This window comes from Dipodomys merriami, unplaced genomic scaffold (assembly GCF_024711535.1).
Source record: "Dipodomys merriami isolate MVZ:Mamm:240054 unplaced genomic scaffold, mDipMer1.0.p SCAF_69, whole genome shotgun sequence".
Lineage (NCBI taxonomy): Eukaryota > Metazoa > Chordata > Mammalia > Rodentia > Heteromyidae > Dipodomys > Dipodomys merriami.
Genome location: NW_027206279.1, coordinates 718,239 through 733,978, shown reverse-complemented (window position 1 = coordinate 733,978; position 15,740 = coordinate 718,239). Strand labels below are relative to the sequence as shown.

General features: G+C 44.9%; 1 protein-coding gene across 5 annotated transcripts in view; it reads right to left on the bottom strand.

Moving 5' to 3' along the window:
• Positions 1-15,740, bottom strand: part of Slc12a6 (solute carrier family 12 member 6) — a 67,918-nt gene that overhangs the window by 4,610 nt on the left and 47,568 nt on the right. For all 5 annotated transcript variants that reach the window (XR_011368578.1, XM_070005698.1, XM_070005701.1 and 2 more), the window contains 8 exons: positions 13,061-13,159; positions 10,254-10,373; positions 7,391-7,495; positions 6,923-7,091; positions 4,498-4,693; positions 3,042-3,211; positions 687-818; positions 78-185 (listed from right to left, as the gene is read on the bottom strand). Coding sequence is in view for 4 of the 5 variants with exons in the window: in XM_070005698.1 (XP_069861799.1) it covers positions 78-185; positions 687-818; positions 3,042-3,211; positions 4,498-4,693; positions 6,923-7,091; positions 7,391-7,495; positions 10,254-10,373; positions 13,061-13,159 (1,099 nt within the window). In the remaining variant the exon portion in view is untranslated. The remainder of the gene's footprint in view (positions 1-77; positions 186-686; positions 819-3,041; positions 3,212-4,497; positions 4,694-6,922; positions 7,092-7,390; positions 7,496-10,253; positions 10,374-13,060; positions 13,160-15,740) is intronic.

The following is a 15,740-nucleotide window of genomic DNA, read 5'->3' as shown; positions in this document are numbered from 1 at the left end:
GAAAACAACATGGCGTCATCCCCTTCACCGTCCGACTTCTTCGAAACCAGGCTCAGATGACTGCAGTCAGGTCTTACCTCTCGGTCACGCTCAGTTTTGGAAAGCCGCATGTGCCGGAGCATCTGGGACCTCTGTTCCATCATCAGAGTGCGCTCGTAAGTATAAGCTGATATGTCACTGTCATGCTGCCACAGGCATCACCCAGTGGGCAAAAGACAGAAGAAGGTAAGCCATAACCTTTATCTTCCACGCAAATCCAACATAGTATAACAATCTTTACCCCTGTTTTGTTCAGATTGTTGGGCTACACAAATACATTACTTTGGGAAGGCAGATCAAATTCAGAGGCTCTGGAAAATACATTTCATGTATTTTCTTGAAACACAAAACTAATGATCTAGCCTGTATTTATGTAGTTATGTGTGATTTTAAGTATGAATTAAAAATTAATAAAATGTATTACACAGATAAGAATCTAGCAGAAATATGAGCACTATGTAAATAATTAAGCTGCAACACCAAAAAGTAGCCCAAACACATAATGTATGCACCTGTTTATCTAGACTGTGAAGTTAGGGTTTTGTTGGAATTAGCAAGTTGACCTACGCTTGCAGCTGAACTGCCTCCCAACGAGAAGAGGTTCTGGGACGACAGGGCGAGGTGGCGGGACGGGTCCCGGCCCTTACCATCTCTACCACCTCCACCTCTGCCTCAATGCGCAGGTGATAAAGGAAGGTGGCCAGGTCCTTCTTCATCTGGATGCTGTTGTCTTCTAGCTGGGCCACTGTGAAGATTCGAATGCTGCATTTTCGCCACACCTGACACAGTGCCACAGGTATATGGAAAATTACATCGAAAGGCCAGAATGTAAGGGACTGGATTCAAGGAGGCAAAAAAAGGAGGGTGGTGGTGGTGGTAAAGGGGTTTCCTGAAACTTGAGGTATTCCACCCTAGAACAACCTTGATCTACTAAACAACAAATTAAATGCAGTTCTAAGCAGGTGTTTTGTTGTTTTTTAAATTTCTGATACCTGTGCTTAAACTCAGAGCCTTGCCTCTTTGCTCAACTTTTTCTGCGAATAGCTGACACTCTATCACTTGAGTCACATCTCCGTATGTCTTTTTCCTGGCTGAATAGACACAGAATCTCTAGGACTATTTGGTCTGGCACAGCTCTAGGTCTTAGTCCTCAGAACTCAGTCTCCTGAGTGGTGAGGGTTATAGACATGAGCCATTGGCATCTGGGCCAGCAGGGTCTCTGTCCCCCCTCCCCAAGGCAACACCTCTCTGCGTAGCCCAGTCTGATCTTTGAACTCTGATCCTCCTGCCACCGCCTCCACCTGCTAGGATTACAGACATCTGTTATCCATACCTTTCTTTTTAGAAGTTTTTTTTTGTGCTGGTACTGGGACTTGAACTCAGGGCCTCGTACTCCTTCCCACTCGACCTGGTATACTACCACTTGAGCCACACCTCCATTTCCAGCTTTTTTGGCTGGCTAGTTGGAGATATGAGTCTCATGGATTATTTTGCTTGGGCTGGATGTGAACTTCAATCCTGAGATCTCAGGCTCTTGAAGTAGCTACAATCATAAATGTGAGCTACTGGTGCCAAGCTTATGGAGTTCTTTCTTTCCTTTTTTTTTTTTTTTTTCCCAAGTCCTGGGGCTTGAACTCAGGGCTTGGGCACTGTCCCTGAGCTTCTTTTGCTCAAGGCTAGCACTTTACCACTTGAGCCACAGCACCACTTCCTGCTTTTTCTGTTTATGTGGTACTGAAGAATCAAACCCAGGGTTTCATGCATGCTAGACAAGCACCTTGCCACTAAGCCACATTCCCAGCCTGGAGTTCATACATGAAAAAAAAAAACAGGCATAAGCGGGCGCTGGTAGCTCACACCTGTAATCCTAGCTACTCAAGAGGCTGAGATCTGAGGATCACGGTTCAAAGCCAGCCTGGGCAGTAAAGTCCGTGAGAATCTTATTCCAATAAACCACTAGAAAACTGGAAGTGGTGCTGTGGCTCAAGTGGTAGAGCACTAGCCTTGAGCTGAAGAGCTGAGGGACAGCGCCCAGGCTCAGAGTTCAAAAAAGAAAAAAAAACAACAAACAGGCATAAAAAAAGATGGCTCCTGTAACACTGTCAAGTTTACAGTTGTCATACAACTCTCAGAACGCTCGGAATCTCCAAAGTGACTGCGGTTTTCTGTGCCAGTAAGTTGACCGTGAGCTAGCAGGTCCCACATACTTTGCTCAGGATGGGGGCTGATCACTCCAAAGATCAAGGCAGGATTCCTGGATTGGGACTTTCAGACCCAGCTCCTCATCTCTAGGAGGTAGAGGGGCTGAGGGTTGAGATGACCACAAGTTAGAAGCACAGGGAAAACAAAACTGGGAGGAAGAGCCTTTGCAGTACTCAGCCTTCAGCCTTGGGGTACAATACTACCTCCAGGTAGACAGTACCTGAAGTGCACTGAAGACAACCAGCCACAAAGCACTGCGAACCCTGGCCTGCCTGATGTGTGTACACACACACACACACACACACACACACACACACACACACACACACACACACACACACACACACACACACACACACACACACACACACACACACACACACACACACACACACACACACACACACTTAAAGCGTCCTTTGATAGACTGACTTCCGTCTCCTTTTAGAGATACATTCATATGTTAGTTTTTCCCCAGGTCTCAGATTAGGTACTTAATTAGTCAAATACAAAACAATAACAGCAACAACAAACTTCTAATTCCCATCTCTTCAGACCTGAAGCCCCACACTATAGCATCAAAAAGGACTGTGTGGAGCGGCGGGGAGTGGAGGGGAGCAGCGGGGAGCGGAGGGGAGGGGGGTTGGGTGGAGTGGAGGGGAGGGGAGCGGAGGGGAGGGGAGGGGGGTGTGGTGGAGGGGAGGGGAGGGGAGGGGAGCAGAGGAGAGGGTGGGTTGGGGTGGAGGGGAGGGGAGCAGAGGGGAGCGGCGGGGCTGCCTCCAGAGTGGTCTACTAGGCACCTTGTGCTGCCTCAGCAGGAACGGCAGGAGCATGAGCATGCCCCCGTCATGTACAATCCACCACACGTCGATGTTGCCCTCGGAGAACTGCTCCACATTGCTGGGGAAGAAGGACACGTTTTTGGCCACCAACAGAGCGAGGTGGGCAGCAGTTGTCACTCGAACTGTGCCTAGGGAGGAAAGGAGAGCTGGGATAAGCAGAGAAGTCTTCAAGCCGGGCTTGCTTCCTTCCAAGCTAGGAAAGCAGGGATAACTGCCAGTCCTGGGCTGGGCCTGGGCACTGTCCCTGAGCTGCTTTTGCTCAAGGCTAGCACTCTACCACTTGAGCCACAGTGCCACTTCCTGCACTTTTAGTTCATGTGGCACTGAGGAATCGAACCCAGGGCTTCATGCATGCTACCAACTAAGACAATTCCAGCCTCTCACTCTCATGTTTTTGAGGAAAGTATCCTCATTAAATAACAAAAATCCCTGAGAAATAAACACATAACTAATCATTCGGCTGAGAAGGATGGCTTAGGTCACTAGATACACTCTGATTATATCCAATTTGGCTGTTTTTGTTTTTTGTCAGTTGTGGGGCTTGAACTCCAGGCCCAGGCGCTGTCCCTCAGCTCTTCAGCTCAAGACAAGCACTCTACCACTTAAGCCACAGTGCCACTTCAGTTTTCTGAGTGGTTTATTGGAGATAAAAGTCTCATGGATGTTCTTGCCGGGGCTGGTTTTTAACTGCAAGCCTCAGATCAGATCTCAGCCTCCTGAGTAGCTAGGATGACAGGTATGAGCCACCAGCACCCGGCTAAATTAAGAACCAGTCTTCCCCCGTTTCTACTCCCCGCCCCCCCCCCCCCGCCTCCATCAGTCATGGGGCTTGAACTCTGGGCCTGGGCATTGTCCCTGAGCTCTTTTGTTCAAGGCTAGTGTTCTACCACTTTGAAACACAGCATCACTTCTGGGGTTCTGGTGGTTCACTGGAGATAGAATCTCAGACTTTCCTGCCTGGGCTGGCTTTGAACCATGATTCTCACATAACAACCTCCTGAGTAGCTAGGAATACAGGAATGAGCCACCAACTATTTGCAGGTTTTTGATGCTGAAGGACAATCCTTCCAAACCTCAATTTGCAGAATCATAAAACAGGACAGTACTTGACAGTGCTGATAATAAAGAAATGTAAAGCTGGGTAGATAAATCAGGTTATCATCACTTACAGCAGGTTGTTTTTTTAAGGTGGCCTTTGGGACTATGCTGTAACAATGGCATAGTCCCTAGGCAGCTAGGCAGACGGGAGATTTTGGTTTAGTTTTTTGAAACTGGCAACCGTCCTGCCTTAGCCTCCCCCCCTCCCCCCCCCCCCCCCCCCCGTGCTGGGATTACAGATGTACTCCACCACACCCCCCAGCTGGCGGGAGAGGGGTTTAACTTCCCCCTACTTAGTAGAGGAAGCGCTGTGTACCAATAAAAGTCTTCCAAGCGCGTGCATCTTCACTCTGACGCCAGCCGTTGGGCCAGCCCATCACCACCGTGTTGTGCTTCATGCCTCCGAGGCCGCAGGACTGGATGAGGTGGGAGATGCCCTCTTTGAGCTTAGCAGCAACCACCAGCTGACAGAACCCTTTTACCTTCTCTGCCTCCATTAGGTGCTTAATGGTCTGAAAGAGACAGGAAACTCAGCAGCCAATTACTTCATCCTGGACCTCTTCCCAAACTCTACGCAGACTTATAGCTCTTACATAAAAGTCAAAAAAGTTAGTTATTCCAGTGAAATGCTCTCACTTTCTAAGTGCTCAGTATCTGATTTTACATCTGTAGTCAAATGTCTATGTGTCTACCTTTTCCTCTGTTCTGCATTTTTTCCTTTTTGTTTTCTTTGGGCCATACTGGGGTTTGAACTCGGTGTCACACTTTCCTGCCTGCTAGGTAGATGCTGCCATATCTCTAGCACTTTTTTGCATGAGTTAGAGATCTTACTTTTTATCAGGCTTATTCCTAGATCCCAGTCATCTTATTTTACCTTTACTACCACAGCTGGATGACAGGTGCAAAACAAATGTAATTTCTTCAACTAAGACGGAGTCTCACAAACTTTCTTGCTTTGGCTGGACTAAAATCATAATCCACCTGATTTCAACCTCTCACATAGCTAGAATAATAGGCGTGTCCAACTGGTGGTTGCGTTTCAAGTACTTTCTTTTCTTCTTTTTTTTTGGTCAGTTGTGGGGCTTGAACTCTGGACCTGGGCACTGTCCCTCAGCTCTTCAGCTCAAGGCCAGCGCTCTACCACTTGAGCCACAGTGCCACTTCCAGTTTTCTGAGTGGTTTATTGGGGATAAGAGTCTCACGGATGTTCCTGCCCAGCCTGGCTTTGAACCTCGATTCTCAGATCTCAGCCTCCTGAGGAGTTAGGATGACAGTCGCAATCTCCGGCACCTGGCTGCATTTCAAGTACTACCTACCTGATCTGACCTTGAATTGGAAAGGCCATCGTGCCTGGCTTTCTTCCTTTTAACATTCCAGAATTTAAGAACAGGCATCTCCACCAAGTGGATACTGAACAGAGTTCTTTTACAGTGAGTTGCTATTGTGAACTTGATAAATACTTCCTTTCTCCACTAACTACAGCTTGACTTATCCTTCAGAAATTAACCTGATTATTCAGTTCACCTTTAATGTTTTCTCAGGTAAGGTTTCCCTTCTGCATCCCCCATTCTTATAACCTTTCTGATATTTTAATGGGGTTACTGACAAGTCCTGTATTTGACTTACTACAACCTTATTTATTCAAGCAGATTTAGAGCTAATATCTCATCCACTTTTACAGAAAAGGGGCTGGAACAGTGGTGTGGAGATGGTACGATTTTTCCAAAGGCACAGGTTAGGTCACGGTGTGACTGGGACAGGACTCAAGAGGAGGGAAAAACTTTATTTGCAACTTTGTGCTTCTTATGTTAATTTCCTCAAATTTCTAATGTTTGTCTTCCTTTCTAATATTTTGGTTTGCAAAGTGTTCCAAAATGAAACCCAGGAAATTTTTCAAATGCAGTTGAAATTTTCTCCAAAGTTTGATCATGTGCAATAAATACTGATTAAAAACTACTTCCTCCCAGAAAAAAAATTTCTCATCCAGAGGTGGGAAATAGCAAATGAATCTTGCTCACAGAACCATGTAAGTTAGTAAAGAGTAACAGAAATTGTTCCTTACCACTACGGGGATAAGCTCTAAGAATCTTTGCCATGGCTGTAAGGCTAGGTTTACTTACATGACTTCTCTCATTGTTCAGATTAATGTGTGCAGGCTAACCGAAATTAACACTTAGCTGTGAAAAACACCTTACAGGTTAGTAAAGCTTTAGGTGAGTAGAAAGAATACATGTTTCTTTGTTTGTTTTTTGGTCCGGTCGTGGGGCTTGAACTCTGGGCCTGGGCGCTGTCCTTCAGCTCTTCAGCTCCAGGCTAGTGTTCTACCACTTGAGCCACAGCGCCACTTCCGGCTTTTTTCTTTTTGCTTATGTGGTGCTGAGGAATCGAACCCAGGTCCTCGAGCATGCAAGACAAGCGCTCTACCACTGAGCCACCTTCCCAGCCCCTACATGTTTGTTTTTTCTGGCTCTTTTTATTACTTGGCAGAATAGGACTGTTCAAGTCACCACTGAGTCAGGTGTGGTGTATTCTCAAGGGGCCAAGATGGGAGGACTGTTAGTTCATTTGCCAGCCTGGGCTATGGGAGAGACCCCATCTAAGAAAAAAAAAGTCATCAGCACTAAGCAGGAACAGTTCTAGCTCACAGAGGAAAGGATAAACTGAGAAGTCTGAGTCTTCCTTGTTAGGGCCACAAGCTGTAAGCTAAGTTCCACTAAGTCAGTGTGTCTCGACTTGCTGACCTGCTCAGCAGCCAAAGCTTCACCGTAGTTCTCCAGGAAGTTCCCCACGATGACAGAGCCCACAATAGTGAGACCCTTTCCTGCTTTGAGCTGTGAGGCAAATGTGAGGAGACGAGGATGCTTGACATGTAAGTCTTCATCCAGTTTCAGTAACACGAGCAGCTGAGGCCTAAAAACACAATTCAGGAGAGCCATATGAAATATACAGTCTGGCTGGAGGAAGAGAGCAGAGCCAGCCCCTATAGCATGAGGTCCCTCATTACTGCCAGTTCTCCCCACTGCTACCTCAAACCCATCAGTCTTCAAGAGGAACGGTGAGATCACAAATCACTTGAAGGAGGATTTGGAATAATTTGAAAGTGTCCATCACGCCTATCCCTTGAGCCACATGAGTTCCTACTCTATAGTCAGTAAAGCTCATCTGTGGTGATAACTGTGGGCTGAGCATGTTCACTGTGGTTTCTTTACCTCCAGTTTTTGGTGTGTGGAGGTCCCTCCTCCAGCCGAAGCAAAGCAAACCGGGCTGCACTGAGGGACAGCCCACGGATGCCATCACCCCACTCCTTCTCAGCTCTATGAGAAAACAGAACAGAGAAGGCAGACTTCATGTTCTTAGAACCTTAAGTAACATACACGCAAGATTCAATAACTCATGTTACTCAATTTATTAGGACAACAAACCCAGTTATGGGGTTTACAAATAAAGAACCTGCTGTGAGTAGGCAAACACCACCCTCACCAGTGCTGTACTATACAAATACTTCAGAATGAAGGCTGGAAGCCACGTGCTAGTGGCTCATGCCTGTAATCTACTCAGGAGGCCGAGATTGGAGGGTTGAGGTTCACAGCCAGCTTGATCAGGAAAGTCCACGAGATTCTCATCTCCAATTAACAAAAAGCAGAAATGGAGCTGTTGCTCAAAGTGGTAGAGAGCTAGGCTTGAGTTCTAAAGCTCAAGTATGGAGCCTAGGCTTTGAGTTCAAGCCCCAGAGCTGACACAAAAGCAAAAACCAAAACAGAATGAAAGCTGGAGGGTCTCTCACTCAGTCCTGGGTCTCTATTCAAAACCAACAATGTTGCTGGACATTGGTGGCTCAGGCCTGTAATCCTAGCTTCTCAGGAGGCTGAGATCTGGGGATCGCGTGTTTCAAAGCCAGCCCAAGTAGGCAAGTCCATGAGACTCTTATCTCCAATTAGCCACCAGAAAATTGGAAGTGGCGCTGTGGCTCAAATGGTACAGCGCACTACTCAAATGTGCACTGGCCTTCAGCTAAAGAGCTGAGGGACAATGCCAGAGTTCAAGCCCCACAACCGACCAAAAACCCCCCAAAAACCAACAACGTAAAATAGCAGTTTGGATTAGGGAATTGTTCTATACCCAGGACTTAAAACGATTTTGAAAACAATAGGAAAAAAAATAACAGAATCTCATGAATCAAAATGATATTTACTCATCATTTTTGAAAGTTATTATGCTAGTTGATACAAAGTTATTCTAATAACTAATTCTAATTAATATTCTTACTTTTATCTGAGACAATCTTCAGTGATGAAATTAATAAAGACATTTGTGTGTGCCAGTACCAAGGCTTGAACTCAGGGCTTCTGAGCGTACACTCAGCTAACTTTTGTTGATGGCTGTTGCTCTACAACTTGAGCCATCTTCTAGTCTGGCATTTTTGGTGGTTAACTGGATACCAATTTCTGCTTGCTTCAAACCAAGATTCTCAGATCTCAGCCTACTGAGTAGGTAGTATTACAGGTACAAGCCACTGGTACCCAGCTAGTAATATTTGTGTTATATCATTGTCACTTGGATATTTACTTTTTTTTTGGGGGGGGGGGGGTCCGGTCGTGGGGCCTGAACTCTGGGCCTGGGTGCTGTCCCTCAGCTCTTCAGCTCAAGGCTAGCGCTCTACCACTTGAGCCATAGCACCACTTCCGGCTTTTGGATATTTACTTTTAGTTATTTTTCATCGATCCACTCATACTTTCTTTTTTTGGTCAGTTGTGGGGCTTGAACTCTGGGCCTGGGTGCTGTCCCTCAGCTCTTCAGTTCAAGGTGAGCACTCTACCACTTAAGCCACAACACCACTTCCAGTTTTCTGGTGGTTTACTGGAGATAGGAGTCTCACGGACTTTCCTGCCTGGGCTGGCTTTGAACCATGATCCTCAGATCTCAGCCTCCTGAATAGCTAGGATCACAGGTGTGAGGCACCAGCGCCCAGCTCCACTCATACTTTCTCAACAGCTTCCCTTGGTGACGAAAAAGTCTATCTGTAACACAGTCAAGAGAATAAATGCTGGCAAATGAGTGGGTCTTTTATGCTTTTTTGGGGGGTCAGTTGTAGGTCTTGAACTCAGGGTGTGGGTGCGATCCCTGAGCTTTAAAAAAATTACAGGCTCACACCTGTAATCCTAGCTACTCAGGAGGCTGAGATCTGAGGATTGCGGTTCAAAGCCTGATGGGGCAGGAAAGGCCATGGAAACTCTTATCTCCAATAAACTATCAGAAAAACGGAAATGGCGCTGTAGCTCAAGTGGTAGAGTGCTAGCCTTGAGCTGAAGAGCTCAGGGACAGTGCTCAGGCCAAGTTCAAGCCCCACGACCAATAACAACAACAACAACCAAAAATTTATAATGCCAGTCCTGGGGCTTGAACTTGGGGCCTACGTGTTTGTTGTCCCTGATCTTCACCTGCTCAAAGCTAGTGCTCTACCATTTGAGCCACAGCGCCACTTCTGACCTTTTCTGAGTAGTTTATTGTAGATGAGAGTCTTGTAGACTTTCCTGCCATGTAGGCTTTGAACTGTGATCTTCAGATATCAGCTTCCTGAGTAGCTAGGATTATAGGCATGAGCCACCAGCGCACAGCCTTCGATGCTCTAACTAAACCAGCAATTCTGTTTCTTTGACAGTATTGGGAATTACATTCGAGGCCTCACACTTGCTAGGCAGGTGCACTTCTACTTCCTGCCATCAGCTTCTTTTTGCACTGTTGCTTTATGCCTGGGCAGCCTGGGCTTTGATCCCTCCACTTGTATCTCCCTATCAGTGGGGTGACAGGCACACACCACGCCACTGTGCCTGCTGGACAGCTGAGATTACAGGGATCAACTATGGTATCCAGACACTGGCTAAACCCGAGTGCCTTGAATGCTTGGTTTTTTTTTGGCCTACACTGGCTTCCAACCATAGTCCCCTGATCTCTGCCTCCTAAGTATTCTGTCTTCTGAGTGCTACCATTTACAGGCATGTACAACTACCATACCCTATCAAACCAGGCATTCATAGTGACTTTAGAAAAGCCAGCAGTCACATCTGCACTCACCCTTGGTACTCAATGTACTTGTAGATCATACCAGCTATTACCATTGCTACGATAGCATAATACCAGGAAGAAATGAACATCAGAGCCAGACAGATACTCATGCCCATGAAAGAGAGGGTCCTAAAATTTAAAAACAAAACATAAAGGTTACTTTTTTTTTTCTTTTTTGCCGGTTGTGGGGCCTGAACTCTGGGCCTGGGCGCTGTCCCTCAGCTCTTCAGCTCAAGGCTAGCGCTCTACCACTTGAGCCACAGCACCACTTGCGGCTTTTTCTGCATATGTGGTGCTGAGGAATCGAACCCAGGGCCTCATGCATGCAAGGCAAGCACTCTACCACTGAGCCACCTTCCCAGCCCCATAAAGGTTACTTTCTAAGCATCAAAAAAGAAGCCTATGCTATGAGTGCTTCTTAAACCGTCTGGGGGACTACTGTTTATGTAAGATAAAAATTAATGAAAATCATTTATAAGAAAAAATATCACTTGCCTTAATACTGTGATAAAAAATAAAAAAATAATTATAAGATTATTATTATTATCACATGTTTTAGTACTTCCCCTTGTCCTTGGTTTTGTGATGCTGTACCTCAAACCCAGGGCCCTGAACATGCCAGACAGGCATTCCATTGCTGAGCTACTGTACTACCACCCCACATGATAATGGTCTCTAAATGGTCATTCTCAATTTTTCTTTTTTTTTTTTTTTTTTGTCGGTAGTGGGGCTTGAACTCTGGGCCTGAGCGCTGTCCCTCAGTTCTTCAGCTCAAGGTGAGTGCTCTACCCCTTGAAACACAGCAACACTTCCGGTTTTCTAGTGGTTTATTGGAGATAACAGTCTCACGGACTTTCCTGCCCAGGCTGGCTTTGAACCGTGATCCTCAGATCTCAACCTCCTGAATAGCTAGGATTACAGGCGTGAGCCACCAGCGCCCGGTTTCTCATTCTCAATTTCTGTGGTTGCCTTAGTCTAGAGTGACAACATACAGTTAGCAGATTTGCACTGGGCCTGCAGCTGTAATACAAGATGCTTCTCACTGCTGTAAACAAAATGAACAGGGCCTCTACAAAAGTCTGTAGTTGTAAGCACAATTAACACTTTTTTGAAAGGTAGGAATTAAACATACAGCCATATCTATGATTATAATTTCTTCTTCTTCTTCTTTTTTTTTTTTTGTGGGTCCTGAGGCTTGAACTCAGGGGCCTGGGCTCTGTCCCTGAACCTGGATGTGCTCAAGGCTAGCACTCTACCACTTGAGTCACAGCACCACTTTCGGCTTTTTCTGTTTATGTGGTACTGAGGGAGGAATCAAACCCAACGCTTCATTCGTGCTAGGCATACACTACCACCGAGCCACATTCCCAGACATGGAATCTTAATTTTCTATATAAATATTCCTACAAAGTTACCATAATTATGTAGCATATTGAGAAAAATGTGCCATAGAAATAGAAATTAATAAGACAGTAATCAAGAGCTTGTTTTGATCAAATAAAGACAGTTACATTTATTGCTTTTTTTTTTCCAGTCCTGCCGCTTGAACTCAGGGCCTAAGCACTGTCCCTAAGCCTCTTTTGCTCAAGCTAGCACTTTATTATTTCAGCCACAGCGCCACTTCTGACTGTTTCTATTTATGTGATACTGAGGAATTGAACCCAGGGCTTTATGCATGCTAGGCAAGCACTCTACCACTAAGCCACATTCCCAGCTCCACTGAATTCTTCTGTGTGTAGAATGAATTTTCTATGTGATAAAACTCTGAAATGTGAATAGGAGATTAAATCTCATAAATAATAAAAGAAAAAAAATAATAAGAGCAAAATAGCAACACAAACATGTTCATCATGAACTTTTAAGTAAAGCTCAACTTATAAAGAGGTTAAAAGGTTATAGATGTATATTTTTGCTATACAGATAAAGAGTACATCATTGCACACAACTGATATGTGAAGCCAGGAAAGTATCAAGAGAACTGCAGCAGCAGGTTCATATATGACAGGAACAAATAATTCTTAGCTTACAAGAGGATATGAGAAGCAGCATTTCATGGAGAATTTTGCTACCCACTATACTAATAAGCAGTTTACATTTACCTGTCTCCTTTTACAAATGAGTGAAGTAAAATTTTATATGTTGAGGTTACAAAGCTTGGAAGCAGTTGGATTAAGGTATAGTTTGGGTCACCTGACTCAATAGGCCATAAATTGTGTGTGTGTGTGTGTGTGTGTGTGTGTGTGTTAAGACTTGAACTCAGGACCTTGGACTCTTGCTTGGCTATTTTGCTAGCACTTGAGCCACACATCTACTTCCACCAGCATTTTGCTGGCTAATGGGAGATGAAAGTCTCTTAGAATTGTTTGCCTGGCTGTCTTCAAACTACAATCTTCAGAGCTCAATCTCCTGAACAGCTAGGATCTTAGGCAGGAGAGTCACTGATGCCTGGCCCATCGGACACATTAACTTATGAAGTGAATTCTCACAGGAAGTGAGTATAAATATGACAGTAAAAATAAAATGGGATGAAACCTAATGCTTAGCTAAGAGGAAAATGGGAAAATAGTCTGCAAAAAGGATTTTACTACCTTGAATGAGGCAGGCTGGAAATACCTGTTTTGTAGTTTTGATTTTTATTGTTAGTGAGTACAAGTTATTACAAAACGATATTGGAAAAAATTAGAAGAGACGTAGAGTCAAGTGATAATGAATATTGAAATAGGTGAGAATAGTTAGTCAAAGAACCTTAGTTTTCTAGCTCAATGATGGGAAGAAGAGAAGAACAAAGGGAAAAAAGGAGCAAAGAGCAAACTTACCAGTGGTAGTAGCGGAATCGGGGTCTCCAGTTGGGTGTTCGAAGTAATGTTTGCAAGGCACACGCCAAGTTCACAAAGAGGTAACACATGAGAAAAAACCTAGAGGGGTAAGAAGGGTAAGAGTAGGGATTGATTTGTAAGGTGTTTATTTGAGAGCTAGTTTAAATAACTGATTTGTAAGGTGTTTATTTGAGGGTTAGTTTACATAACTGAAGACACTGCTGTACTGAAGCTATTTCTAGATCATTAACCCTTGATTAAATAAAAAATTAAGCTGGGTGCTGGTGGCTAGCTAATCAGAAGGCTAATATCTGAGGACTGCAGTGCAAAGCCAGCCTATGCAAGAAATTCCCTAAGAATCTTACCTCCAATTAAGCACTAAAATGACAGAAGTGGAGTTGTGGCTCAAGTGGTAGAGTACTAGCCTTGGACAAAATTTCAGGGACAATGCCTAGGCATTGTGTGCAGAGCTGGCACAAAAAAGCAAACAAACAAACAAAAAATCCCAGAAACCAAGAAACTGCTTTCTGTCAATAGCAAAACCATTCTTCACTGGCTGTTCATAAAAACCCAGGTGTCCTCTTCCTCACTTTTTTTTTTTTCTTTTTTTTTGGTTAGTCGTGGGACTTGAACTCTGGGCCTGGGCACTGTCCCTCAGCTGTTCAGCTCAAGGCTAGCACTCTACCACTTGAGCTACAGCGCCACTTCCGATTTTCTGATGGTTTATCGGAGATAAGAGTTTGATAGACTTTCCTGCTCGGGATGGCTTTGAACCATGATCCTCAGATCTCAGCCTCCTGGGTAGCTAGGATGACAGGGGTGAGACACTGGTGCCCATCTCTTCCTCACTCTTGTTCCAAATTAATCTATCAATTCCTATGGATTATACTTTTAAATATCTGTATATTTTTTCTCTTCCTTTACGTTTCAACTATGTTTGACTCTCACTTCTTTTCCTTTTTTTTTGTCAGGGGACTTGAATTCAGGGTCTGGGCACTGTCCCTGAGCTGCTTTTTGTTCAAGGCTAGCACACTACCACTTGAATCACAGCGCGACTTTTGGCTTTTTCTGTTTATGTGGTACCGAGGAGTCGAACCCAGGGCTTCCTGTGTGCTAAGCAAGCACTCTACCACTAAGCCAAATTCACAGCCCACACTGCTTTTCAATGAGCATTTCCGGCTCAGTTTTATCCTGTTTCCATTCCTCCTTCCTTCTTTTCCAGTCTACTGACTCTCCAATCATACACTCTCCAACATACTCAAGCCACGCTGCCTTCAGTTTTTTTGGTACATTCCTCAATTCTTTTTTTTTTTTTTTTGCCAGTCTTGGGGCTTGAACTCAGGGCCTGGGCTGTCTGTCCTTGAGCCTCTCTGTGCTCAAGGCTAGGTAGGGTTCTACTGCTTGAGCTATAGCGCCACTGCCGGCTTTTTCTGAATAGTTTATGGTAGATAAGTCTCATAGACTTTCCTGCCTGGGCTGGCTTTGAACTGCAATCCTCAGATCTCAGCCTCCTGAATAGCTAGGATTACAGGTGTGAGCCACCAGCACCCAGCTTCCTCATTCCTATATACACATTCCCAGTTTGGAACATGTTTATTAGTGCTTCTTTTTTCTTTTTTGTCCATCATGGGGCTTGAACTCAGGGCCTGGGTGCTGTTTCTGAGGTTCGCTGCTCAAAGCTAGTGTTCTACCACTTTAAGCCACTGCTCCACTTCAAGTTTTCTGGTGATTAATTGTAGATAAGAGTTTCTCAGGGGCTGGGAAGGTGGCTCAGTGGTAGAGCGCTTGCCTTGCATGCTTGAGGCCCTGTGTTCGATTCCTCAGCACCCTATAAGCAAAAAGAAAAAAACTGGAAGTGGTGCTGTGGCTCAAGTGGTAGAGTGCTAGCCTTGAGCTGAAAGAGCTCAGGGACAGCACCCAGGCCCAGAGTTCAGGCCCCACGACCGGACCCAAAAAAAAAAAGAAAGAAAGAGTTTCTCAGCCTTTTGTCCCTGAACCGCAATCCTCAGATCTCAGCCTCCAGAGTAGCTAGGATTACAGGCGTGAGCCACCAGCATTCGGCTTCTGCCTTTTTTTTCTAAGCAGTCACCCTTCAAGGTACAAGTGACACTTTCTACAAAAAAAAAGAAAAAAAAGTTGTGCTAAGCTGAGTGCCAGTGTAGTTCATACCTGTAATACTAGCTACATCCGAAAGCTGAGATTGGGAGGATCTTGGTTCCAGGACAACCCCAGAGGACCAGACCCTACCTCAACAGAAAAAGCTGGCATGAGGGCATGTACCTGTTATTCTAGCTATGAGAAGCACAAATAGGAAAATTGGCTTCCATGTCAGTGTAGGTAAAAAGCAAAAACTTATCTCAAAAATAACAAGAGCAAAAAAGGATGGAGGTGTGGCTAAATGGTAGAGCACTTGCTCATCAACTGCTGAAAAACCCTGAATTCAAACCCCAATACTAAAAAAGTAGCAACAAAGAAATGGTATTCTGCTCAGATTCTTTGCCTTAGTGCACCTACAGTGCCTGGTGTTCACACATCACATCGCACAGGCACCATTGGTTTCTCGAGCTATCATCACTTCCCTAACACTGTGCATTATCTGTCTTTATATTCCCAGAATCATGGAGGTAACAAGTTACCAACACATCATGGGTGAATGAATAAAAGCTAACTGTATAGCAAA